Source organism: Xiphias gladius, chromosome 14, assembly GCF_016859285.1.
Source record: "Xiphias gladius isolate SHS-SW01 ecotype Sanya breed wild chromosome 14, ASM1685928v1, whole genome shotgun sequence".
In the NCBI taxonomy this organism is placed as follows: domain Eukaryota; kingdom Metazoa; phylum Chordata; class Actinopteri; order Istiophoriformes; family Xiphiidae; genus Xiphias; species Xiphias gladius.
In genome coordinates this window covers 26,352,681-26,379,535 of record NC_053413.1, presented here as the reverse complement: position 1 = coordinate 26,379,535, position 26,855 = coordinate 26,352,681, and the positions used below count along the sequence as shown (strand labels likewise).

At 45.8% G+C, this 26,855-nt stretch overlaps 3 protein-coding genes across 6 annotated transcripts; 1 reads left to right on the top strand and 2 right to left on the bottom strand.

Annotated features, from left to right (window-relative positions):
- Window positions 1-3,552: 3,552 nt before the first annotated feature.
- LOC120798846 (neuropilin-1a-like) lies at window positions 3,553-12,530 on the bottom strand. 4 transcript variants are annotated; one of them, XM_040143586.1, is made up of 6 exons: window positions 12,435-12,530; window positions 10,662-10,750; window positions 9,819-9,993; window positions 8,627-8,808; window positions 5,563-5,796; window positions 3,553-4,372 (listed from the first exon to the last, which is right to left on the bottom strand). In XM_040143586.1, exons 2-6 carry the CDS (start codon window positions 10,720-10,722, stop codon window positions 4,197-4,199), a joined length of 828 nt encoding a protein of 275 aa, XP_039999520.1. In that variant the 5' UTR covers window positions 10,723-10,750; window positions 12,435-12,530; the 3' UTR covers window positions 3,553-4,196. The 4 variants fall into 4 exon arrangements, with proteins under 4 accessions (XP_039999520.1, XP_039999519.1, XP_039999522.1 ...); XM_040143585.1 differs by lacking the exon at window positions 12,435-12,530 and adding an exon at window positions 10,897-11,167; XM_040143588.1 differs by lacking the exon at window positions 12,435-12,530 and adding an exon at window positions 10,981-11,167.
- An 84-nt stretch (window positions 12,531-12,614) lies between these two features.
- On the bottom strand, window positions 12,615-18,311 carry nol7 (nucleolar protein 7). Its single transcript, XM_040143590.1, has 8 exons — window positions 18,034-18,311; window positions 17,484-17,544; window positions 16,381-16,436; window positions 16,253-16,278; window positions 16,009-16,117; window positions 15,224-15,348; window positions 14,303-14,380; window positions 12,615-13,200 (listed from the first exon to the last, which is right to left on the bottom strand). The coding sequence occupies exons 1-8, from the start codon at window positions 18,216-18,218 to the stop codon at window positions 13,127-13,129; spliced, it is 714 nt and encodes a 237-aa protein (XP_039999524.1). The 5' UTR covers window positions 18,219-18,311; the 3' UTR covers window positions 12,615-13,126.
- Window positions 18,312-19,131: 820 nt separating this feature from the next.
- epdr1 (ependymin related 1) lies at window positions 19,132-25,245 on the top strand. Its single transcript, XM_040143957.1, has 3 exons — window positions 19,132-19,423; window positions 22,286-22,494; window positions 24,131-25,245. Exons 1-3 carry the CDS (start codon window positions 19,188-19,190, stop codon window positions 24,322-24,324), a joined length of 639 nt encoding a protein of 212 aa, XP_039999891.1. The 5' UTR covers window positions 19,132-19,187; the 3' UTR covers window positions 24,325-25,245.
- Window positions 25,246-26,855: the final 1,610 nt, after the last annotated feature.

The window sequence follows — 26,855 nt, the reverse complement described above, 5'->3', positions numbered from 1 at the left end:
GTTTACAATAACAAAGCTTTCCACCACTGCTCTGTCAGTTGCTATTCCTAACTGCTGTGCACCACAACTCAGGTCCTGGAAAACGTGTTGCGTCTTGTAACCGTGAGCTTTTTATCACCGGTCTTGGCTGCAGGATACCTCTCTGTCTGTCCTTACGGTACCTCAGGGTGTCGCAGCAACCACTTTAGCCTCCCCGGCTGGTCAACTGAATGTCGCCGTTAGATTTGAAGCAGTAATATGAACTGTGTTTAGTGCCAACCTACACCGATATAGGACTAATTACTGGTACCAACATTAAGAGTGGCTGCCAAAAATTCACTCCCCCCTGGATATCATGAATGTAGGGGGGCACTATTATTGCAAAAAAAATAAGTTCAAAACCTTTAATTTCTTCTTTTTGGTAATAACAGTTCTGACCCAATGAGTACACAACTCCAATCCAATGCCGAGGAGGTGTATACTAATTTCTCTGCAAACAAGAATTTGAATTTCAGTTCGATTTTAATGTTGGGTAGTCAAAGTCAAGTTTGTTGCTTGTTTTGTTCTCAGTTTATGTGCTAATTAACATTGACCCCGGACTGGCTCGGTCACCAGCTTTCCTTCTGTCAACCTCGACCCCGGCAGCATTTTACTACCTAGTTATTATTTTCTAAAGCTGCTGCTGAAATAGAATTCAGGTATGAAAAGCCCCCAAGTCCACCTGTCTCTGACTGACCATGTCTACCCATCATCCTTCCTCTACCCACTAGGTTTCAGTTTGTTTTTGGTTTTTGTTTCTTGTTTTTTTTTTTTTACCAGATCCTCCTCTGGCCTCTTAGTGCTCAAAGCATCGATGGGGAAAATACAAAAACAGAAAAACCATAAAAAAACATCCAGTATTGTCAACTGCACTGTGGCTACCATACTTACAAAATAAAGAACCAAATACTTTTAGGAAGACTACTTCGCAGCCGTGTGTCTGAAGCCTGTGTGTTTGCGCCGGCCATTTGCAGACAAACGGGAACGCCGAGGCTTTTTTTGCTAGACACATCTTCTCCCCTAGTTTTTCCAAGGGGTCCCGAGTTGACATTTCTCCTCACGGTGGAACAGAGTTTTTCTGTACCTTGGTTGGTTTCTCGCTTTGTTTCTTTTCTGGATCGCAAGCAGTCACGGCATCGTTTAGAAAATTTCTTAGACAAAGTGTCTGTTGTCTCTTTCTGAGTAAGGTCTGAAACCTATGCATGCCATAGTAAAGTGGTGGTAAGATCAAGTTAGATGTCTCTTATTTTATTCTTTTTGTTTCTCCTCCTTTTAGCCAGTTCACGGTGTATAAGGAAGATGTCAACCAGTAAGTTATCCACTGCTGACTGTGTGTCCATTTGGAGAAAAAAAAAATGTGCAATTTGTGTGAGGGTGAAAAGATTTATATTAAAAATGACAAATGATGATCGGACTTGTCTGGATGCTGCATGAAACCTGGAGCTGAAATCTGTCTTCTCCCCATGAAACCGTTTAAGTCCTGCTACCCAGTGAATTCACGGAGCCAGTGACCAGCTGAGGTTGTACGGGGTTCAGTTTAATCCTAAAAGACGCGTTTGGCTGAAGATGATCCTTCAAAAGCGTTTTTCCCAGCATTTTGAACACAGTAACACGCGTATGAAACCTGAAAGAAAAAGTCCACCTTAAAACCCAGAAGTAGTTGATCATGTCGTTTCTTTCCTTTTTAAATAACCGACTCAACCTAGATGATATACGGCTAGGATTAATAAATATGTTCAATATTGATTCCTCTGTCAACCTATTACGTGAGAAAGCAAAATTAAAATAAGGCCTGAGCAATACTTTTTTTTTTTTTTTTTTGGAGGCCAAAATTAATACTCAAGTCTTCAAAAAAATCTGACTATATCACTTAATAATAATAATAATAAATATTTTAGTTATTAATAATAATAAAATTCAGAACTTGCCCTAAATTTGTTCATTCTCACAAAGCTATGCACCAAGCACAGCATTTTATGAAACATGTCCATGTTATCTAAAAGCCAAGTAACTGCAATAGTTTCCAAATGACCATAAACATATCTTTGGCATTTATTTTTTTTTGGGTAGTAATCTGTCACACACATGCCAGTGGTATATCAGTGATAAACTAATATTGGTCAGACTCAAAAAACAGGTTTTGTCCTATCAACAGTCCAAAAAAAGATGTGTAACCTGTTTTGCGGTTTTGTTTGATAAAATACTCTTAAAGGTGCTATTTGTAATTTTCCTCTGCTGCCGAACTTGGTTTCTTGCCGGGAGCAGGTGGTGGTGGTGATGGTTGCTTGCCAAGCAACTTCAGGGTTTCTGTCCAATCACAAACAAGAAGTGTTGTCCCACCTCCTCTGTAATTTTAAATGTCGTCGTGTTTCGTGAGGTGTCATGGGCGCATATTGGAGCTAACGTCGTGTAAATATTTAGCTCTAATTTTGGTGATTTTAAAAAAATTTTTTTACAATACATCTTTATCAGAAGGATAATGCAGTCCTCTGTGGATTGAGAAAGTTCCACAATCCCTTGGCCTTGTGAAACACTTTCAAAACAGCAGGAGGCAGTGTCCAGCCTGTGGCAGTAGAGGAGCCAGGGGAAGGACAAACCCAAATGAGGGAGGGCACCCTGGAGACACATGGCCTGCGAGACTGACACGACCGCACATCATTCAAAGTAACACAGATAAATGGGGGGAGAGAGTTTGCTTGCGAGATCACCAAAGAGGCTCCAGGAAGCTGGATTTTGTGCTCACCATCAAGATTTGTTGACGTTGACAATGTTCAGGGCCAAATCTTTCAGTGTCCCCAACCTTTTTTTTTTGTCAGATGCACCCTTGCAGATCCCCATCAGATCTCAAGCTTTAACCCCTTAAATGACACTACCCCGTCATGTTCCAAATATGTTCATTTGAATGGATTTTAAATTGGCTGTGAAAACGCTATGATACAGCAATAATTGAACTATTGTTGAAGTTGGTTTGCTCACATTTGCTGGCAGAAGCTGGATATTTCAACCATTTATCCGTTACGTTTAAATAACTGTTCAACCATTTATCCGTTACGTTTAAATAACCGTTCAACCATTTATCCGTTACCTTTAGCTATCTATATCCACAGCTCAACCATTACTTTATCCATTTGAAGAGTTTATTCATGCTTTTTTACTTTTAGAAAACTGTTTAGACTTTTCTTCTAACTACTCTCTGCTACTAACTGGCATTCTCAGCAAGCACTGCTGGGGTGTCCCCTCATGTTCATTTACCCACCTTGTCTCTCCATTGAAATTGAACCGAAGGAGGGCCGTCCTCACCACAGACCAGATGTAGACGAGCTCCTTTAGAGCTGGGAGGGCTTCGGCGTCTTGCTCAAGGACACTCGGGCTGAAGCTGAATTAAAACCATTAATTCAGTCGTGTGTTGTGGATTTTCTTGTGTACTTCGACTCTTCCACAGACTCGATCAAACATTCACTTCTGGGTTCGTAGGAATCAAATCAAAGGCAGAGGAGGATAAGAAATTTAATGAATGACAATTTTTATTCTTCGAATAACAGAGTACAAAGTACAAATCTGACATGCGAAGGGGACAGAGCAAGAATCTCTTTTCCGACATATTCTTTCATCCCTCACGCTCCATGCTCCTCCAGGACCGAGGCGAATATTACTGATTGGTCAACAGTTATACACGGAGTTGTCTGATTTGGGCTAATTCTAAAATATTGCTGAGTCATGACTATGGCGGTTGCTAGGAAGACACCCAATTATCGGAGCTGCTCGTCCTTATCAGGCAAGTTCCCACCTGCAAACTGGCACAATAGTGTACCTGTCTCCGCTCTCTCCCTCGCTAACCTTGAAAGATAACACATTTGCTTCCTCAGGCCTTTAGGAACCTGCGGATCAGGAGGATTTCTCTCTCTCCTCCACCACTCTGTGCAAACTTATGATTAAACGTGCCGTTTCTGCCTATAAGGAATATATTTTATTGAATACATAACAGTCCAAGTATTGTTTACATGAACATCACAGTTTCCTCCAGTAATTATCAGGGTAATCAGCAGCGGATGAGCCAATTTTTGGGGTCTGTACTAGTACTTTTATACTACACAAGACAAATAACACACACAATTATCCAGGCAATCAACCCTGGTCCTTCCTAAAGACGAATGAAATCCGAACTCCTTTATTTCTCATCATTGATCCAGCCGGGCCGAAGGGGAGGCTCCCCTGCTGTGGATGGTGTAGTTGGCGGAGAATCCCCCTCCGGCGATGGAGCTGTCAGTGATGAGGGTCATGGACAGGATGCCGGTGTGGGAGATCACGCGTCCCGGGGAGGTCTGACCACAGTATCTGCCAATGTGGTGACCCACTGGGGGGGAGGGAGGATGGGGGGGGTTGTAAGAGGGACAAAGGAGAGGCAGTTCAAAAGCGAAGGATGAAAGAGAAGGCATGAAACAGATGGATTGAGAGGGAGTCAAAGTAAAAGAAGAGGGGAGGAAGAAAAAACAAAGGGTTGATGGAGAGACAAAGGGAGTGACAGATGGAGCAGGGGAGGTGAAGAAAAAGGAGAGCGTCAGCTGCCTCACTCATTAACTGCAGAGTGCTTTTATTATTCACTTTGTCCCTCCCTGGCCTCACCGTCCTGGGAAACGTTTCGTGACTGAAAGCAAAAACGTACAAGCTTGACACTTCTCAACAAAGTTGCATATGACTTTGTCAAGTCAAAGCAAATTTGATGAAAAGCAGTTTAATTCTGCTATTTCGACGCAAATCGCAGACATTTCCCCGGAGCCAGAGAGCTGACATGCTGATTAGCTTTAGTTTTATTTTGAAATTCAAGCTCTTTCAAAGTCATTCTTGTATTTTCAGAAACATTTAAAAGTCTTTAAAATTCTTGACTCTTCTCAAATCGGCCACATTTTGAAGGATCTAAAAGGTCCACAAGAACCATGTCTTACATTCTTGAGATGTAAGGAAGTGACTCAAAAATTGTGTTGTCCATAGCAAAACCTCTCTCCCCCATTCGATTCGAGCTCCACAGTCAGTGTAGAAATCAGTCCATCAGGGCCAAGGTGGTAGAGCGGACCCATTGTACATCCAGCCAATCGGGACAGGGATATACTCGATTATTCTAACGTGCCAAAGTCCCGAAACAGCCCGTGAATCCATCAGAGAGAGAAAATTCTCCAAAATATTATCTGAAGACGCCAGATGCTTCAGTGTTGTGACAAGTGCATCCTGTTTCAAGGACTTTTCCTGTTCTAGCTGACATAAGCACAAACACGTTCTCTCCCCAAAATAAAACAGCTGGACTCGCCTAGCTCTGCCTTTCTGCTTTCTCTCCTCCCTTCCTATGTCCAGCACCTTCCTCTTGTCTTTATCAACTTATTTTTCCTCCTCCACGTCCATCTCTCCATCCGAACTCGTCCCACCTACAGGGAAGCCACCCATCCTTTGTGCTCCTCCCCCCTCCTACCCGTTCCCTACCCTCCCAGATTTCAGTCGGCATTTCATCCACCTTTCTCACTGATCTCAGCCTGATCCGGATCCTCTCCTCACCTGCAGGGAAGCCGTCCCAGATCTCCAGCTGGTCGTGTCGGCAGAGGGCGCCCGGCGGCGGCGGCGGCTTGGCGTCGGGCTCCACGTCGAAGCTGTCGAACTCCACCGCGATCTCTGACGCCTCGGGGGCGAAGATCACGAAGGTGCAGTCCAGGTTGCTGGGGTAGTGCTCGGGGAAGCCGGGCGTCTGGATGACGCCCCGGGGAGCCGTGAAGTTTCTGGAACACTCTGGGCCTGTGAACAATACAGACATAATGGAAATGCACACAAACTGAAATACCGTCCGTTTTTTGACCCTCCTGGGTCAGCCCAAAACACTTTTACAGCTCTGACCTCTTCACAGAGTCTTTTAAGTCTTTGGACCATATATTTCTTAGAAACACTGGAAAAATTCAAGGAAAGTGCCCAATTATTACTTCCACGGCCGAACAGCCCGTGAGCTAAATGAGCCTGGAGTTCCGTGCATTGGTCTGTTGCACACACAAGCAAGAGATGGAAAAAGATGTGCAGCGATAATCCACAGCATGAAAAGGCCGCTAACCACGTCCGCACGCACAAGAAGAAAGTTCCCAGCTCGCTCTGCAGCGTCCGACATGCAGCTGAGCAGCAGCCAGCAGAGAGGAGGCGGCGGTTGCTCCGACAAACGAGGAGGGACAGCGGCAGCGGCAGCACGTGGAGACTCCTAGACCTGGCATCTACCACCGCGCTCATACCCTGCAGGCTCAGACCAGCAGATCTGCCAATGTAAACGTAACACTCTTCCTTTATTCCTCCACCAACTGCATCGGTGCACGGAAGTCACGGCGGTGACTGAGTCGGAGCAGACTGGAAGCGAGTTCAGATGGTCAAAGGGTCTCGCCACAAGTTGCATGGACTGTAGTCGCTGTTCTGGAGCTTTTGATCACACGACATGATCCTCATCAGCAGTTTTTGAGTTTGGCCCATAAAAGCTGAGGTTCATACTCAGCAAGTGATTTCAAAACAAAACAAAAACAAAAGAAAACGAACAGACATTTCATCAGTTATAGCTCCATGAAAACTGGGCGAACTCTGCTGAGGTAAAAAAACAAAACAAAAAGGGATCGAAAGCTCCAGAACGGCTCCTAAATGGACCTTATCAGTCTAGCTGTTTATTTGTACAGTACGGTGTCTGTTTACATGGCGAGATACCACTACACTTGAGGTAAATGCTAAAATATTCCTTTGAACTGAACCTTTAAATTACATTTATGCTTTTCAACTGACAGTTTATTGCAGTTTTATTAGACCCTCAAGATTCACCAGCCTCATGTCAAATTTAAATTTCCCTTTCAACCCCATCACAGGTGTCAATTTCAGCCACAAATGACACAAAGTTATACTTTTTCTGACAGTGAACGGGCAGGTGACCCTGCAATAGCAGAGCCTACGAGTCCCAGTCACATCATTTTCTTACAGATCGGAGCTCGAATATAAATCAGCCGAAATCTCTCTGGAAGCTATAATCATTAAAAAAAAAAAAATTCTAAATGAAAAATGTTCAGGACCACTGACTTTCTAATTACATCCTGTCGTTCATCAGTCACGGCTCCACTTTGCAGCCTGAAATTAAAGTTGAACAAGTTTGCGGTGTCAGAAGCACTTTCCAGCCGACAGGGGAGACGGCTGCGGGTGCAGCGAGTGCAGAGCCGGGAGGAGCTCCAGTGTGAACTGGGCCCCCCAACCCTGCTCCTATTATTGCCCCACTCCTCATTTCAGTACAAAAGAGCACTTTCCTACCCATTTCCCACGGTACAGAACAGGACATTTCAACACAACGCCACACGGGGGACTGTCAGTCCTGGATCCTGCGAATCTTTATTGCTCCCGGGGGTGCAAACGAAAAGAACGGGGACTCTCACGTAAACACGTTCCCCTTTTTATCTGCTTCAGCTCCGGTCCCCGTTGGTGGAAACTGAAGTGGTCACGGGAGGTTTGACATCTGGCGCACGTGGCCGTTGCTCAGGCGGACCCCGGAGGCCAGAGCAAATACGAATGTAGGACAAGGGACCAAGGTTCCTTCCCCGGCAGGCAGTGTTTGTGTAAGCCCATCCTGTTAGCATCTAGCCTAGTTGGAAACTGCCGGTCCTCAACGGAATTCTGGGTCAGTGTACCGGAGGTTCAGCTCGGGCTGTTTGGACAACCTTGGCCGACCTTGGGAACCGAATTTGGAAATACTTTTAATCCTGTTACATTCTCTGAAAAGCGACCTCGGGGTACTGGGCCCTAGTTCGATCAAACAACCGAGAAAAACACACATGAGAAGTCATTCCAGTTTATTGGCACAAACTTTTTTTTTTCTTCATTTCCCAGTTATCGTAATACTGAACCTACCAAAGTAACTGCAGAGTTTTGGGAACTCGGTGATAATGTTATAATTCAGACAAACTAGACGTGAAACACGAGCATTCGGACGATCGGAGAGCAGACACAAATTGAAACGTTTGCCTTTCATTTCTCTTTTCTCTCTCCGATGAATTTGGCCCATTTGGGGGTTTGTTCACAACCTCTCAGATGAAAATTCAAGATTTGACACTTGGTTGCAGTTTCGAAGATTTGCTGTGGTGATTTTACGTAAAGCAAAAACAACGGGGGGAAGCCTCGGAACGTGTGTCCCTCTTACTGTGGGTGTAGATTCGAACGGGGGGTTTCCAGCTCCCGGCTCGACCGCCCATGCCGTTCCCGACGCCTCGTTTTTGCAGCGGCGAGGACGCCGTCGGTACCGGCGCGATGAGATCGCATCATACCTTCCTTCCCGTGGTACCGAAGCGTTGGGAGCTGAACCAGAGCTGAACCTCGCATAAATCCACCACGGATTCTCTTATTTTGGAAACATTCAAGGCCAAGTAGTCCGCTGCTCATGTTTCATGCTCTGCCTGAATCCTTTTCAGCGAGTTCCCAGGTCTCGGCAAACTATTATTATTCATGGGAATGAAAGATGAGGCTTCTTTTGTTTGCGCTCGTAGCTGATGCTGCTCTCCAGTACCAGCAGCTACGACGGGGACATTTCAGCAGGCGTATGACGAAACCACAGACCCCCACCCACCTTTCTGGAGGGCCTCGTAGCGAAGGGAGAATCCTGCCTCCTGGGTCTCGTTGTCAGAGACAAACTTGATGAGGAGCCGGTTCCCGCCGGAGACGATCGGGGACGGCGCGACATTCCCGCAAAACCTTCCCAACAAGGGCGAAAGCTCATCCCCGCCGTTGTAAACCTCCACGTGGTCGTACCTGTGGGAGAGGAGCGAGCAGATGCAGGTTTAGCCATTGACGAGACTGGTTTAGGAGAGAGCCAGTGTTACAGGTTAGGGGCACGGAGAGACTGATGAAAGACACCATCCAGTTTGCACTATGGGAAGTGCAAGATCAACAGTTTGGAGCTTGAACCTCACTGGAGAATAAAAGTCATGTTCTCGCTGCGGATGCATCAATACTGACCGTACCTTTTTTTTTTTTTAAAAACCTGTCACTTGCAAGTGAATTATTCAGTGTTTTGATCCTATATCCACTCGTCTACATCTGAGGTGAAAAATGATCTTGTGTGCATGTTTTTATTTTGTTTTTTTTTGCTGTTCAGACCCGTAAGAAAATACCAGCTCCGTCTCAAGTATGTTCGGGGAAAAAATACACCGCATTGGACTGGACCGAGGGTCCTCGTTCTGGTGGTGGGTCAGGCAGAGAGGGAGAGGGGGAGAGGGAGGCGGAGGGAGAGGGAGAGGGAGAGAGGGGGAGAGAGGAAGGCAGGAGGAGAGGGGGAGAGAGAGAGAGACAGTGATAACAGCCGTCGCACCGCTTCTGTGCAAGATGTTTGTGATCGCAGGAGTCAAAGTGCATGTTTAAGTGCAAGAGAAGAAGAAGGTGGTGGTGTTTCTGTGAATTTGAGCATATATGTAAGTGTGTGTGTGTGTGTGTGTGTGTGTGTGTGTGTGTGTGTGTGTGTGCGCGCGCACTGCACTGGATCAGACCGAGTCCCTGAGCCTGTGGAGGCTTCACACGTCATGCGTGCGTGAAAAAAGGCGACGCCGAGATGCAGGGTGACTTCAGGACCAGACGGCCCGTTTCACAGGCCCCAGACTGCAGATGCCAAAGGTGAGCAGGGCTCAGACTCTTTGACCTTCTCCCAGTTCAGTGTTTCACACTAGATCACAGCCTCCGAACCTTCATGACCCGTGGGCCTTTCTATCCACGCAACATCCACCCGTGACAGCGGAGGGGACAGCGAGTGAGGAGTGGACTCTTACTTGCAGCCTCTGTCCTCCAGATAGAAATGCTGATTGAAGTTGACGAGGATCCTCTGACCGGGCTCAGAGGCGGTTATCGCCCAGGCGCACCGCTGGGAGGGCGGGTAGGTGATGGGATAGCCGGCGGAGGTCAGGTAGCCCGGCTCCTCTACCGTTATATTCCCCCCGCAGTTACCTGCAGCATGAGAAAAGAGGGGGGGGGGGCTGTTCAGGTAGTTAGCTGAGAGAAACTGACTTTTCTGAGCTGCGCTCAAACGTTGACTGGTGGCACATTTTGAGGGAAGAGGTTTGAGAGCATCAGCAGGGAAGGAGCGAGGAAACTAAGACGCCAAGCCCCGGTCCACACTTTTCAGCTGGAAATTCACATCCCAGGAATTTATATCGGCCTGAAAGGGGGCGAAAAAACAAGCCCCTCGATGGTGATACTTTAGAAAAGGTGTGGGATAAAGTGGGGCGGGCTCCTTTGCAACCCTGCCATAAGGTGGGATGGCGGCGGCGGCTGCTGCTGCTGCTTCCCCTGCAAAAACAGGCAGGATGATAACGTTTCCTTTTTCTCTAAGGAATGATCACGTCAAGCTTTAGTGGAAACCTGCCCTGAAGCCTAGTTTTTCTACCATAATGAGGAAAAGCTTAACATGGGGACTCCTGGTGTGTTAAACTGTCAGTTCATAGTGATCCTAAGGCGCTTCACCAACCTTTGGGTATGACTTAACGTTCGTTCTATAAAATACAGTAACGCTGTTTCTGTCCTCAGTCCTTTATTCCCCGTGATAACGGTACAAACGGCGTCCACCTGGTCTCACTCGAACCCCCTGGCGGACCGGGCGAGAGGCGGCAACCTACCGGTCGGAGCCGAGGCCGAGGCGGCCTGGGTGAGAAGCAACAAGAGCAATCCACCGCGCATCCTCGGCAGATGGCAGGACGCAGGCAATCTGCAAAAGGGGAAAAGAAAAAATGAAAATGAAATGAAGACACGGGCAGAAAAAGGACCGGAGGCTGTCTCTCAGTAAGAGCTCTGGTTGTTGTGGGGTCCCAAGCTTCGGCCCCGGACCCCTGCGTCTGTCGGGGAACAACTTGCCGGGTCCTGGGGGAGAGAGAGAAAAAAAAATTCTCCAAAGAGAAAAGGAAGAGGAATCCAAAAAGGAGAAATCCGTTCCTCCACCTCTCCCTGTTCGCAGCGCGACGCGGCCCCGTCAAAGTCCTGCTCCCGGACGCTCACTAGGCGCGACCAGCGAGGACCGAGCGCTATAAGGTGCCGGAGCGACCCGACCCCGGTGCGCCCTCTGTGGGCCCCGCGACGCAGCGCATGGGGCTGGAGCGCACTCCCGCCGGCACGTGGGTCTGGACCGGCGCCGAGTCCACGTCCCACGCGTTGTCAACACGTTGTCAATCGCTCCTGCTTCGGTGGGCTACGCGCGGTGGCTCGTCCCGCCGACCACATTGGTTCCTCGGTCCGGTCGTACGCCGGTTTCGGTCGTTTTGCCGATGGAAACGCGGAGGATTTGCTTCGGGTCCGCGGGTTCTCTGCACTTAAAGACCCCCCCTGCACCCCCCGCGTCCCCAACCTGATTACGGGCTCACACTCACTGATGATACACATCAGACTAACTCATAATAAGGTTACGGTTTTTGTGGCAAACATGAAAAACCCGATCCAGGGATTGTGTAGTCCTCGCTGGTGGCATGGGGAACATCAGCCGGACCCAGCCGGGGCTCCTCCGGGGGTGCACAGCCGAAGACCGCTCGCTTGCCTCCGCACACGCCTTCCCGAAGGCCAAGATGTGACGGCGCGCTGGCCGGTTTAGGCCTGGGGCGAGGATGCAGGGACCGGAGACTCGGGCTTCACCACCACCCCGGACGCAAGATGAGACGGTCGCGTCCCGGCTGCCGTGAAAACCCCCGGCGCCCCTGCATAGTGTTCTCTGTGGGTGGCTCGGCACCTGCCTCGGAACCACTGGGGGGGCTTTACAAACGCAGCCATGTGAGCCGACACGGATCGGGGGAGACCTCTGTGGACCGGGGCTGTAACCTCAGTCTCCCGCATCAAGCCCCGTCAAACGGAGTTTTCGTGACTCTGTTCCCCCCTCTGCTCCGGTCTGTGTCACATGTTCAGCTCGCCGGGAGAAGTTATTCCGGGAGTCCGGGCTCCTCATAAACGCTGCTGGATGTAAAACTCTCCCGGGTCGCTCCTCGGTACCAGGAGGTGAGACACGGAGTTAGAAAATACCAGGTTGCTCAAAGGTAAAAAAAAAAAAGCCTGTGTGTTAAAAAAAATCGAAACAAAAGCGATTAGTCGACCGAGACTCCCCCTCGGCGAGAAAAGGCCACATCCATGTCAATAAAATCCGAAAACCCAATGAGTGTGTGTCGCTAAAATAAAACGGAGGGGGCAAAACGCGGCCGATCGTCGCGTCGGAAAAACTCCGAAAGCCGATCGATCGTTAAAATGGCTGCCGCGCGTTTTGTGCCAAACGGCCGATCGACTAATAGTCGTTTTCGGGCTGTAGATTCAGTCACCGAAGAAGCGGAATTAAATGTCAAAGTTGTCTCTTGGCCTTGGGAACAGTTCGTATGATTGTCGAAGAAGAAAAAAGAAAAAACTCAAGGTCCACTTACACGCTTTTTATCAGAGCTCTACCTGTTGAGGAAGACCGTGAGGTGAGATGGAAAGCTCGGAAAAGGCGAGTGAGTCGAGTGAGCCTTTTCTCTGCTGTCGCCTCGCTGCTGAATTCGGTTGATGAGCAGAAAAACTAATCAGACTATTATGACTATTTGAAGGAGTAAAGCTTTCAGGCGTGTGTTCACTCAAGTCTTTATTTTGCATTTTGACAGAATATTTAAAGATACAAAAGTAACAAGCATTTATTAACAAAGCAGCTCATTTGAGTCTCGCGCCTCGGCAATCCACTTTTTTTTTTGAGGATGAGCTTATGAAGTCAGGAACCCCGGAGACCCGCGTCTCCGCCTGTTCTGCTCTTTCAGAAACCCGGCAAGGCGCAGACGTGCGAGGGAAACGTCTCGAGAACCGTGAGAACCCCATCCGTGGGCCGTCTGGCAGAGGACGAGGAGTTTTGGCTCTGCCGGTCCTGTAAGAGGACTTTCATCCCGGTGCGATCCCACTCCCCCCGTTCTGTGGCAGCCGCACACTGTCCCCACGAAAAAGCTTCTATCTTGAAAACTGAGGGATAAAGGCTGCTGCTGCTCCCAGATTTAAGTCAATATAATTTATTCGTCCAGACCAGGTCCCGGTCTCCGACAGGTCGGGTCTGCGGGCCCCGGGGGGGTCGAGGGTTTTTGGAGACGCCCGGTCAGCAGGGGGGGATCTTCTGCTTGTGGATCCACCTCTTCTTCAGCTTCTCCGCTTTGGCTTTTTCCCTGCAGGCTGGAAGAAGATCAGACAAGATGAGACACCGAGCAACACTGGATTTTTTGAGTCTAATGCTAAAGTTGATGTTAAAACCCGCAGCCGGCCTCCATCCCGTTTAGGACCACTGAGGCCGGCAGTGTTACATACCCCCCGTCTGAACAGGACTTGGGTAACTTCCCTCTGTGTGGCAGCGCCATGAAATCAAAGCCCCGTCCCGATTCCACTCTACGTACGATCGGTACACAGTATGAACGGTATTCGGATTTATACAATACACCGTCCCGCCAGTTAATGTATACGGTTAAACTTCCGATGTCTTCCTGACGCTGTCTCATCATGATCCAAACAAACTTGCAGCTTTGAGTAGCCCCTCTATTTGTGGCCTTTGTGCTTCGCCTTGCGGGGCAAGTCCAGCACCTTTTTATAGGGCATTTTCAAAACCCGCATTGCTTAGACCCTTTTCCCCTCCTGGTACAATTTGTTTGGGCAGATCCGAACAAAGCCATCGTGCCGAGGAGACCCTTTAGAAAAAGTGGTCTCGGTCAAATCACACACAAAAAAAAAAAGAATTCTGGAGCGGTTCGCTTGTGGTAGGAGTCTGAACCGACCCGGATCTGAGCCCAGGCCTACTCCGCAGGGTTGAGCTTGTCGGCTCCAGCAGCAGCAGAAACCGACAGCTGCTGCCAGAGGACAAGTCCACGTCCGAAGCCGAACTGGTTTCCTCGTGTCTGGGCAGACGGGACTTTCTTCAGGACCTCCTTCCTCGCACAGCGTTTGGTGACGCGCTTCTGTTCGCTTGGATTCTTTCCCCGTGTGAAAATAAAACCGAGCGAAGCGGAAGACGCGTCCCGTTCACGAACCCGTTGCACCGGGTTCAGACCGGAGCAAACAAACTGCGGGTTCGGACACGGCCGCCGGCGGCGCACGCTTCATTCAGCAGGCTTTTTCCGATGTCAATCCACCACACGCTCAAAACGTAATTGGAGTTTGTACGAAGTGTGGCGCTTGGACACAGCTCAGGATTTGATTTGATTTTTTTTTTTTAATCCAGATTCGACACACGATGAACACCCAGTATCCACGGATCAGCAACCTTAGTTTCTTCTACTGAACCTACCCCAGTCCTTCTTGACAAACTGCACTGCCGCGCTTTTATTCCTCCCCTTCTTGTTCTGGAGGGAGAGCATCTCGCCACCTGAAAGCAGAAGGACAGGAGAGTGTGAAGCCCCCTTTCAGACGGACGACGGGTCGGAAAGTCAGACCCGAGGGCTGCGAGTGTCGCCGCCCCAGCCCCGCCGCAGCAGGGGTCCCGGGAGAGCCAGGCGCCCCCGGCGGGACGGGACGGCTCGTCGCTGTAGCACAGCTCAAATTGAGACAGATCATGGTCTTTGCAGACTACTGCCACAGAGTGTAGCCTGCTTTTACACTTTTCACTTCTAGTAATGAGCCCGAACAGCAGATTCAATAGAAAACGTGGTAGTTGGCTGGTATAAGTCTACTTCTGTTTTTGTTTTTTTGTTTCATCTTCCAAACTCCCATGAAAAGACCAAAACCAACAATGTGTTAGTCCGTCTCTCAGTACATTCTCCCCCACGCCCGTCTGCCGCTCTCAGTCTCAAGCCCGTCGGTCCCCATTGAAGACGTCAATATTTTAAAAAAAACAAAACAAAACAGCGGCTGAAAAATATGTAGTTTCATGTTCACAAAGGGCTCGGGCGTTTCCTAAAACACCTGGCGACTGTACGTTCCAGCAGACGTCCCCCAAACAGGGGGAAACGGCGAATTTGCCGGGCGACTATGTTCAGCGGCAGATCAATCGCCCGCGTGGTCCAAATACTTACGGACCTAAGTGTATGACTGAATCGCTCGTGTCGGCAGTGCCACACGATTCTGCTGCTCTAAACTGTTTTTCACTCCGGGTGCCGCCGGTCAAACGTGGTCACAGGTAAATCAATGTACCGGTGACGCAACGGGCTGGGAAGCCCCACTCCGCCGTCACCACTCATCTGAGCTGCAGTGCGAACGCTGCCTTTCTTACTTGTGGTCCTGCAGCTTCCTGGTCCGTACAGCCTGGACCGGAGGAAGTCCTCGGCCGCCCGCTGCTGGAAAGACGCCAGCACCCGCTCCTCCTTCAGCGTCGCCACCGTGTAGTTTCCCTTCAGACTGACAAAACAGGAACGAGTCCGGTTTATACTTCAATCAAAACCAAATGTTTCGGTTACTGGTCGGCTGAATGCGGGGAGAGTCTCTGCCCTGGCTTATCAGTTTTCCTAATAAACCATATGGCAAAAAGTATGCGGACACTAGAACACTACACCCATGTGTCTTACTTATGCGCGTAGTTATAGAAATCACTGGAACCTTACTTCCAGGGATTTCCCTCACTGGAACTAAGGGACCTAGACCAAAACGTACACAGAGGTGTCCACATACTTCTGGCCACATGATGTGTTTTACTCACCCGCTTCTAAATCTGGGAAGTCAACAACAAGCAGTTCTGTGTTATCATTTAACCGCTGGTAACTGACCTAGAGTGCGTGAAAATGCTGTTACGTTATAAAACTACTACTAAAATTTGACAAGACAGAATCCAAACTCAAGGTCCACTTCCTAACTTGCTTTCAGAGTTTTCAGCATCTCTCACTTGAAAGCCCCCCAAAAAAGGAGAAGAAAAAAAAAGCCAGTGAGTGGACCTTGAGTTAAGATTGTTTTTGTTTAACTACTTTGACGGTTAGATTTTAGGTCAGGTGGCCAGTGCATGCTTAGTGATTAATCCAACTTTAATTGCTGACAAAAGCAATAATGAAAGGTGTATGTACATACTTTCGAGTATGTGCCAATTTCCAACTCTTTTTCTTCTTCTTCGTCCTTTCTTCCTCTCCCTCTCCTTCCTCCTCCTGCTGCTGCTCCTCTTCAGCTGGTAAGGACGTTGCTGAAATGGGAGAGAACATTAGTCATGCTGATCTGAAGCTTATTCCGCTGCTCTGTTGGGCAGCGTCTGTCCTTCCGGGACAAGAGTGTCAGCTAAATGTTTAAAGGATGACAGAAGAACGGGCAGCTTCCTCACCTGTGTCTTCAGACTGTCTCTGCTTCCTGGAAAATAAATAAAGAGGATTTAGATGTTCATTGAGCAGAGATGAAGGAGAGAACGTAAAAATCAAGGAGCTGCAGAATGAGTCAGGCCAGTAAACGTACTTTGAAGAGGCTGAGTCGATTTCCTCCAACAGGTCGGCCGGTAAGAGTTTTCTTTTCTATGGGAATCGGTAGAAGGAAGGAAGACAACGCAAAAGCTTGGTTTAAGAAGAAATAGCACATGGAAATCGTGTCTGACTACTGTATTAATTTCAAAAACAGAAAAAAGCTGAATCCAAAAACTCAATTTTTTTTTTTTTGAATCATATAAACACAGCTGCACATGCAGCAAATCGCCACCCAGTTCAGCAAACACATCAACAATAATAAAGGACAGGACAAAAACGCGAGGCTGTACCGAGGCACTGCAACGCATCAGCATGATAACGAAGGTCATTGGTTTTAAAGGTATTTGTTAATGAACCAAAGTAGGTCTGCAGCGGTTAATCGATTTATCAACTAGTCGATCGACAGAAAATTAATCTGTTAAACTATTTTAAACTATGGCGCAAACCATTCTTTTAGTCGTTTTTTTTTTAAGTTGCAAACCATAAACTTACTGACATGACACTAAGTGAGTCTAAGGGAGGAAAAAAAAAATCTTCATAAATGGACAAATTCAGCAAAAAAGAATAGTTAAAAATTACTTCACAAAATCCAGTCTGTCAGCAACTTGAAACGTGACAGTTGGGGATGTGCAATATTTGAATCTACTGGCGTCGTCTGTTATGTGATGACATCCTGGGCCATTCTGGCATCTACAGCTCTTTTTATCTTCAATTGCAACAGAACCATGTATCTACTTAGCAGAAATATTCTACTGTATGTGTGGGGCAGATGTAGATGTATATTTAAAAAAAGAAAGAAAAAAAAACAACAGGGCTTTAGCATGAGGACCTGTCTTGGGATGATCACTACGCTGTTTCCAGAAATCTGAGACCACGAACGGCCTTAAGTTCAGCGTCAGCCACGGACTGTGTCTAATCAAACTGGTTACTAAATGTCACAGACAGAAACAGACTGTTCGTGGTTGCACCAGAGAAAAGCACAAATTTGCAATCGTTACGCTGAGACTGGGGTGTTAAAAGGGTTACTAAGGCACGTCTTTGAAAGTGTTCTACCACACACACACACACACACACACACACACACACACACACACACACCTTCTGTTCCTGGAACAGCTCCTGTCTCCTCCTCCTCTTCTCTTTCAGCAGCTCCTTTTCCCTGCGGACAGGAAAATGCTTCGTTGACCCGTAAACACGAGGTGACGCCTAATGTGGGCTGTTGTCCGGGTTTAGCGTTAAACTGCGACAGCATCGTTACACCAAACTCCATCGAACAATCCCCAAACTGCGTTGCCCGGTATTTCCGAATTGTTGGGAGACACTGAGCATATCGGCACACATGCAGCCCCACAACAGAGTCTCATTACAAAAATCCTTCGGCTTTTCTGCGTCTCAGACGCGGCAGTGGTGTCGCGTTAAGACACAATTCCACATATTTTGTTAAAAAAAAAGAGCTGCTCAGTGGTCAGTGACCGCGCCGATATGAAAATGACCTCCTAAGAAATCAGAATATGTGACGAATAACTCGTCATGTTGTATTTATTTTTGCCCGCTGGCACGAAAACACAGTAAAACGATAGTTTTGAATGGGGTTTGGTGTAACGGCCTCTCCGTACACATGAACCTGTTAGCTCGCCGTGTTAGCTACCTTCTGGCTGTGTCCAGCGCCTGTTTCATGCTCCGTAAGGCCTGAGCCTTCGAGTCTTCGAATGTCACCTCTTCGGGCGCCTCATCGTCACTGGACTCGAGCTTTAAACTGAAGTTTTCGGCCTTTTTTTCGTCGTCCGCCGTCTTTGACGGCGAAGTTGTTTCCCCACGTTGTTTCCTCGCCATGTTGGTTGCGTGACGCCGAAGGACCGGGACCGGGGGAGGTGAGGGGAGGGGCGGAGACGTCTGCCCTCTAGTGGCGGGGAGGAGGATCCCAAACAAAGAATGTAGACTGTTTTAAATGTTATTTCTAAATTAAAGCTTTTTATTTGAACTCTTTACATGAATAACGTAAGTTTAATAGTTTTACTATTTATTAGTTTTATATTTAAAATAAACCTCGAGCTGCTTTTAATTTGTCATTCTAGTTGGCTTGATAGTTTTGTCTTCGATGCGGCTTTTATTTTGATTTTACAAAACCGGGGCTCTTATTTTGAAATCTCAACGCTAAACCAAGTCACCCGGACTTTTATTTTGCATTTTTGTCGGAACCAACATTTTCTAAAAAACTTTATTTGAAAATTACAGAGATTAAAAATTGAATATAAATATCGATTAACCAGCAAAACGGAACGCAAAAATGTAAATATAAATAAAATTATACGACATTTTTCAATTCAAATCAAATATTCACGGAGTATATATATATATATTTGCAATTCAGTTGTTCTACAAAGCAAAAATATAAAATAAAAATATAAAATATACGTAATATATAAATAATATGCGATATTGATAAACTCTTTGAAAACAGCATTTACTAAAAAAGAGATCTGGTTGACCTCATGAATATCCTAATGACTAATAGTCTAATGGTAAAGCAATCTCTTTTACATACCTCTACTCTCCACTTGTGTGTTTTTACTCTTTTTTCTATTATATGTTTGTGTATTGCGGATTTTGCATTACTAGTTGTCCGTCTGTTGCTGTGAATATTTTAGTAAGCTACATGTTGCTCTAGTTCCATTTTATTTTGAAAACCACATCCGGAAAACACCACATCATAGCCAGCTTGACGGCAGCAGGTGCAGCCCGCCGTCGGCAATAACAACGACCGGACCGGTCCGGCGACGCTCCGGTTTTTCTCAAGACGCCATGCCCGGCCTGTCGTTCGTGTTTCTGGCCGCTGTCGCGGCGTCGGCTCTCGGCCTCCCGAGGCAGGACGTCTCGCCCGCGGCCGGGCCCTGCCTCGCCCCGCTGCAGTGGGAGGGCAGGTGGGTGCTGTACGACCACAGCACCGGGAGGAACAGACGCGCCGCCGTTTCCTACGACGGCCTGAACCAGAGGATCCGAGTCCTGCAGCAGCACAAGAAACACACCCCGTGTCAAAAGTAAGACAGAGTGCTTCGATGTCAGCCGGTAAAATGTCACCCTGCACCGATTTACCTTTTGCACATCAGCTTATTTGGAATATCACAGTATTGTAGCACAGTGACACTGTGATGATATTCAGAAAATAACGACGCCCCCCCCCACACACACACACACTCTCCCAACCCCTCCCAGTAAACACGGTCAATTAAATAGCATGAAAAGGCACCAAAATGCATGGATGGAATACAGCAAATACATTTAAATAAACATAAAAATACAAAACACAAACAGTACAAAACTACATTATATCTAATGAATTAAGCCTTAACAGTAGCCTACCACTTTCTATAAAGAGTAGACAAAGGCTTTATTAATGTTTTTTTTTTAAAATAACTCTTAAAAGGTGTTGACATTAGCTTAATAAATTCTTTTTAAAAAACGGATTTTCTTCCACATCCTCTGGAGCCCTTTTTCAAAAAGTGAGTTTTTTGTTTGTTTGTTTTTGGATTTTTTTTTATTAACAACCTGGACGTCTGAAAATATTCCTTAATATTGGCTGATACCTGATATATTTGTAGATTCATCAAATAAAAAGTACACATTTATATATCTTATAAAATAATAATGATACAAACACCAAAAAATACATTCAGATAAAGCATATACAGGTTAAAATACTAAATTTGATCAAATAAATATTAACAATAATGATAAAGACATAATGATACCACTTTCTAATAAGGCACCTTTTTATAAAGGGTTTATAAGTTGTATTTAATGACATTATTAATGTAACTAAAGCTTTGAATAAAGCTTGATAGATCCGTTATGAACCATTACTAAGGACAAACCTCGGGTTGCCAGGTTGTGAAAAAATTTCTTTGGCCGGTGTTTAGCCTTCCTGTTTGGTAGTAACAGCGTTATTACACACCAGGTGTAATTGGTCTAACCCAAAAGTTGCTCTTTTTAGTGGCTTATTAAGATCTATAAAGCTTTATTATATAAACGAGTACAAGAAGTAGTAGTAATAAAGATTAATGGGGTTATTAATAGTTAATAAATGATTTGCTAATGTTTTATAGGTCAGTTAAGACATTAATGAGAACGGCTTTTGGGTTGCCAGGTTGTGACTCAGACTGACTGGGCCGTATGACCATTCAGTATTGTAGATGATCTCATCTAGTTTTATATCTGTTTTTCTAAAATATATATATGTATATATTTATTTTCTAAATATGTCTATTTTTCTAAAAAAAAAAAAAAACGATTTATTAAGCATCTATTAAGACTAAAATCAACATTCATGACTGCCGTGTAACCAAATTGAAAAGTTAATGTAATTTCATTGTAATTTATAACTCATCAGGTATAATTCTGTATTTTTTTTTGCATTTTATTTACAAAACGTATTCGAAGAACAGTAACCTGCCAAAAGTATGTGGACACCCCTGTCTCCAGCCCCTCAGTTCCGGTGAAGAGTAGTCGAAATGCTGCAGCGTATAAAGATATTTCAGACAGCAGTGTGTTCTTTCACCTTTGTGGCCGCAGTTTGTATTTAACTGAGACGGAATCGGAGCCGCAAACGTTCATCTTCAGGGCTCGTCGGCGCACAGTAACTACGCCGGGGGCCGATGTGCGACAAAAAAAAGGGCCAATATATATATATATACACCTTTCACAGGTATTTCACTAGGTTTAAGGACTCAAGTCACACCAGCTACATACCTCACATGAGAGGGAAGAGACATGACGTGAGGTTTTTGAGAGAGAAGCGGCAAAACTAGAGATTTTCTGCGTAGGTCTGAATTGTTTATATACTGACACCAAAACTTAAAGCTGCACTACTGACTTTTTTTTTTTTTTTTTTTTTGTATTAGTAATGGATCAAATGCGCCAACTGTCGCCCGAGGTGAAAAAACACGCAGATCACCGGCTGATATCCGGTGATATCCGGCTATCACCGGATATCACCGGCTCTGCGGCTGCGTAAAAAGTGGGGTCTGTTTCAACAGCGGGGTTGCGCTGCAGGAGGCTGTTCAATAATTTTTTTTTTTTTTTTTTTTTTTGCGGGGTTTCAGTCGGCCTTCGCCATCAGACCTGCAGCGAACGCTGTCACCGCTTCAGCCACAGGAGCGAGGAAGCTCGTTGGCCCGGGAAAAGGGGCAAGGGAAGATTTCAGCAAAGATTTGAATGAACTGAAATAAATCCATCCATCCGTTTTATCCTGCTTATCCAGGTCCAGGTCCCGTTAATTTAGTCATATCATTAGGATTCACTGTTACATAATAATAAATAATTCTAGGCCTTATTGTCTCCACTGGTTTTCCGTCATACTTTCACACTTTGGCCGGTTTGATCATGAAACAGGTGTTAAATTGTATTCTGCGTTGTATTAAAAATGTCTTATAAAGCATTAAATTCAACTTGGCGAACCTCTGCAGAAACACTGCTTTTATTTTTCTCTTAAAAAAAAAAAAACCTTATGTTTTTAGTGTTCCCTCTTTTATTTATTTGTCCCTTTATGTGTATTTTTCAGTACTTGCGAAAGCAGAATGTCGTCTTTTTGAAAGAAATGCGTAACGTTATTAAACTGAAATCATTAGTATTTAACAGCTTTATAAGGCGATACTGCGTCAGATGGTGCGCGTTCACCTGGTGCCCCCAAGGAAGAGCAAAAAAAAAAAAAAAAAAAAAATCAATGAATGCAGCTATGAATTGAATCCTGCTATCAACAATGCACCCCTCTAGGTCGATTCACGAGTCACAAATTCACAATACGTGCAGCATATGGCGCCGTCTATCCTTAGACCCTCCATTTGGATAAGAAAAAACTCCCCCCCAGAAAAAGCCTTTCACCCCTTTGTCTCACCTTGCCTCAGGTTTTTTGAGTACATCTACTTGTACCAGAGCATGGTGATGTTCCAGATCGACCAGAAGACCAAGGACTGCTCAAAGATCGCTCTGACGGAGGCCTGGGATCCCTTCGACATCCCCGACAACTCCACCTTCGAGGACCAGTACTTCATTGGAGGCCCCGGGGACAACGTGGAGGTTCAGGAGTGGTCGGACAGGAAGCCGGCGCGCCAACGTAAGTCCGGTTCTTAATGGAGCGCCCGCGGCTTTCTGTACAGTGGTGCATTAAGCCTAGACAATAGCTAAAAAGTAACGCCGGAAATCGGTTGAAATCTGATACAGCGAAATCCATTTGAATGTAGCTAGAGCTTCCTGGCTGCTTCCATCTCCACACTACTAAAACGCACCTAAAACACATAAACATACATGACGAATAGTTTGAAATATGTACTTAACTTACCAGGTCCCCATAAACATGTGATCGGACATGCGTTGAGTCCCATGCTGATTCACGTCACAACACATTGAATGGCTGTCGCTAAATATTGCTGACCTTGAGTAGTATCAAAAATGGGGTTCGATGCCACGAAACTCTTGAGGGGTCGTAACTTTAAGGTCAGTGGTAGAGCCTAAGATCGATTGGCAGAGATTCGTACCTGCTAAAAATAGCCTGTGGGATACGGTTTCACTAAAGTGTTTGTGGTGTCCACAGTGTATCAGTTATCTTACTGTTGTGCTGTCCAGTGTCATATATGTGTTAGTTATCGCTGGGGTGAACCTGTCGCCCATGTCTTCATACAAGCGTGTTCTGGAGAAATAGTTGCTGTCTTTCAGCGCCTTACGATGCAGTATCAGTAACGGCCAATTGATGCCGGCTCTAATTTAAATCTGATCGGAAGGGACTCTAACGTAATTTTAATAATCTTCATGGTTGTTGGGATGTGGTGGAAACCCAGAAAACAATGGCCCTAAGTGAATTTTAGTGCCTGATTCACTTGGGTTTTGTCCGCGGGCTGCGTGTGCTCCTGGGAACGTTTGGTAAAAGCGAGCCAGCAGAAACCATTTCTAGGTAAAACTGGAGCAGGTAGAGAAACATCTGAGAAGGGAAAGGAATAGGAAGACCCTCTAAATCACGACCAAAGTTTGGCAGGCCACCGTGGTTTCCAAATGTACAAGCCTTCAAATTTTATGTATTTATATTAGTCAAAGAACACTTCTTACAGGTTTAAATATGTATTAACATGTAATATGTCTCTTTCATATACATAATTGCCCGAATTTGGATTCCGCATTAATTGAGAGAGTCGGGCAACCCCTCTAAAGAAAAAAAATCCTCTCAGTTACCTCAAGCCGTATCCAGCTGTACAGATAGTCTCGGTTTCATTTGTTCAGGTTTTAAGGTATCTGTCCCATTGTATCTCTGCCTCCTTTTAAATATCATGGAGGTTAATGGAATGTATTTGTTTTTCACAGCTTCCACAATGCTTCATATGGTTTCATTTTATGAAGAAAGTCTTGTTTGTCTCAATTCCCGGACAAATAGAGCCAAAACTAGCTGTATGGCCAGATGCAACTAAGTATAAGTGAGAAATATGGGTGTAACTTTGGCCCTTTAAGTTTTATAACATATAGTCATTTGATCCATTGTTGATTTAAAAATAAATTGTAGTGCAACGTAGAGCCAGTGTTGGTCTACATTCAACACTTCCTGCAGCTGCTTCAAAAATAAAAGTGACTGTCCAGCGAGTTTCCTCCTCTCATGCCAGGCAGGTTTGATCAAACTTTAACTAATTACAAAGCAGCTGTCGGTGGAATAAAAACTCCACTTCCTCTTTGAGCTGCCGTAACGTCTGCTCTCGGCTCCCCAACAGATGAGACCTGGGTGGGCGTTTACACCCTGAAGGACTGCTATCCGGTGCAGGAGACCTACGCCAGGAACAGCAGCGTCACCACCTCCACCCGCTTCTTCAACCTCCAGCTCGGCATCAGCGACCCCAACGTCTTCACGCCGCCGAGCACCTGTCAATCGGCTCGGCCCGAGAGGATGGCCGAGTCGGACTGCTGAGGCCTCACCCGCCCTCACCTTTGACCTTAGATATTTAACAGCGTTCTGAGACTGAGCCCCAAATCATTCCCCCGATCAACTAGTCACGACTCCCTGTAGATATGCAATAGTTTCTCTGTAGTGAGCAGTAAATTAAGACTTCAGGCATTTATAAACCATGGTCACTGTGCGTCATCACTTACAGCTGTAGTGTTACCCGACTGTTAACTTTTGCACTATATAAAAACTGCACATTGCATTTTGGCATTTTGTTTGCGAAAAAAATAGTGTACATGCTATGGACTATTCATTCCCTTGCGGATACTCTTTAGGCACAGTGCAGCGCATACATTTCACACTTAGAATTCGGACACTCAGATGAAATTGCATATGGTAAAGTTAGTGCAATGTATCGTAAAAAGGGAGTGATTTTGGACACAGCCTTTGTCTAGTGTTTTATAGAATTATTTGTTAATTTGCTGCTAATTTGCTAAAACTGCTATCAGGACCAGTGACTCCTGCTAACTGCAACCTGACAAACTAGCTCACAGATAATAGTACCCGCCGGCTATGTTTACCAGATGATTGCCTTCATGCTAAAAAGTGACTTTTAGTGTTGTTATATCACTCTCCATTGCAACCAATTGATAGAATTAACGTCCAGGCTACCAAGACAGCTTACAGCCAACAGTTGGATTTCAGTGAAGCATTCTGACTATAAGCTACCGAGCGTTTGCTGATTTCTTAGCTCACGACAGGCATTTTGATAAATCTAAATAATTCCATCAAAGAAATGAAGTGCCTCATAAACATGAGCGGACATGAAGTCAAAATCACAGCCGTTATGGTTTGTAGCTTATTTGAGATCCAGGCATATTTTCTCAGACATGCAGTTTGATGTGTAATAGAGGGTTGCGAACAATTTTACGCATCAATGGGGCTTATCCACAGCTTATCCACCGTACGGACATTTTGACCATTTTTAGCAAATGACCCTTCGCTAAGCCCCGCCTCTTCGTTGTTAGCCGCTGCTGGTCCGTCGAGCTGTCGGAGCTAGCAGGGCGCCCACACTGTCACTAACTACACTCGCTGAAGAAATATCGTCCAGTTTGTGGAAAAGCGAAAACGGCGATGTCGGGGAGAGGCAGACGGAAGGATGCGTTTGAGGATGTCAAACTGACGCAGCCGCAAAAAACAGGTGGAAAAGATAAAGATGGAAGCTAAAGCCTACAGATCACAATGTAAAAGTGAACCGCCACATCACCTGGCAATCGAGACAGAAGACTATGAAATTAAGGAGCAACACTGTTCCTGTCGAGCAGGGCAGGTCACTGTTAAAACCATTAAAAAGCGGCATGTGTATACATTCAGTATAGCTTCAGTAGCTAGCGTGGCACAGATACGCCTATCTCATGGGGCACACTTTGATCGGTATCACTGTTACACATGCCGCGGGAATAACGGTTAACCACGATTAGCTCGGAATCCACAAAACCAGCCCTAAAATGACGAACGTCCAATACAATCGCATGAAAGTCTATGGAGCACAACCGTGTTGTTTTCGGACCCTGTCCGATACTACGCTGCGATTGGCCAGTCTGTGCCAGCGGGGCGGGACTCTACGAAGGGTCAATTGAGCAACTTGATCGAAGTGAGCGAAGTTATTTTCCCCGCAATTCCACAACTGTTTTACCACGCTGCTCTTCAATGGACATCTGTCGGCTTTCGTGGAATTACAGTGAGAAACATAGCTAGGAGCAGTGATAACGCTAAACTCAAAAGCAGCAGTAACGTTACATTAGCATGTATTGAATGAGGTTCCTGCTGTTTGTCTGCTGCACAAGCTACAAAGCACAGACCTTTGTTCCTTATATTATTTTTGTAAGTGAAGAATGAAAAAAAAAAAAATCCTAAAATCATATTTCATCATATTTCCTTGTCCTTGCTACAGACGTACACCTGATTCTGACCTGTCTGCCGTGCTAAAATGAAACGAAAAGTTAAACTAATTAAAACTGCTGGACATAACATAAACCTGTAGGGTTGTTACATTATCCAGGAGGGTCCCATGTTTCTGGATATCGTTTAAAGAAAAAATTGAAGTGGGAAAACAGAACGGGGGAAAAACAGAAATGTATCAATCATCTCCTAGTAGGAGATTTGTCGTGACTGGTCCAATTCACATACTTGCGCCTAAATACAGAAGTGTTGGCATTTTATTGACTTTCTTAACCGAGGAGGTTGAACCAGGATTTAGGAGAGTTGCTGGTCTGTCTGACAAAATGCATACAACAGACCTGCGCACGCATTGTGGGTGAGGAAATATGTAGGAAGAAGACACAAGCAGGATTTAAAACACCTTCCAACCTTGATTAATTTATTGCACCGTTATGGGTAAAATTGCTGCACTATTTACATTGCATGAATACTGTAGCTAGAGCTGTATCTTAATACTAACAGCTAGAGTATGTGTAAAGCTGCATTCAAGCAAATGGGAATAAACATTACAACCTGATGTCCAAAAGCAACAAGATATTCAGACTACTTCCAAC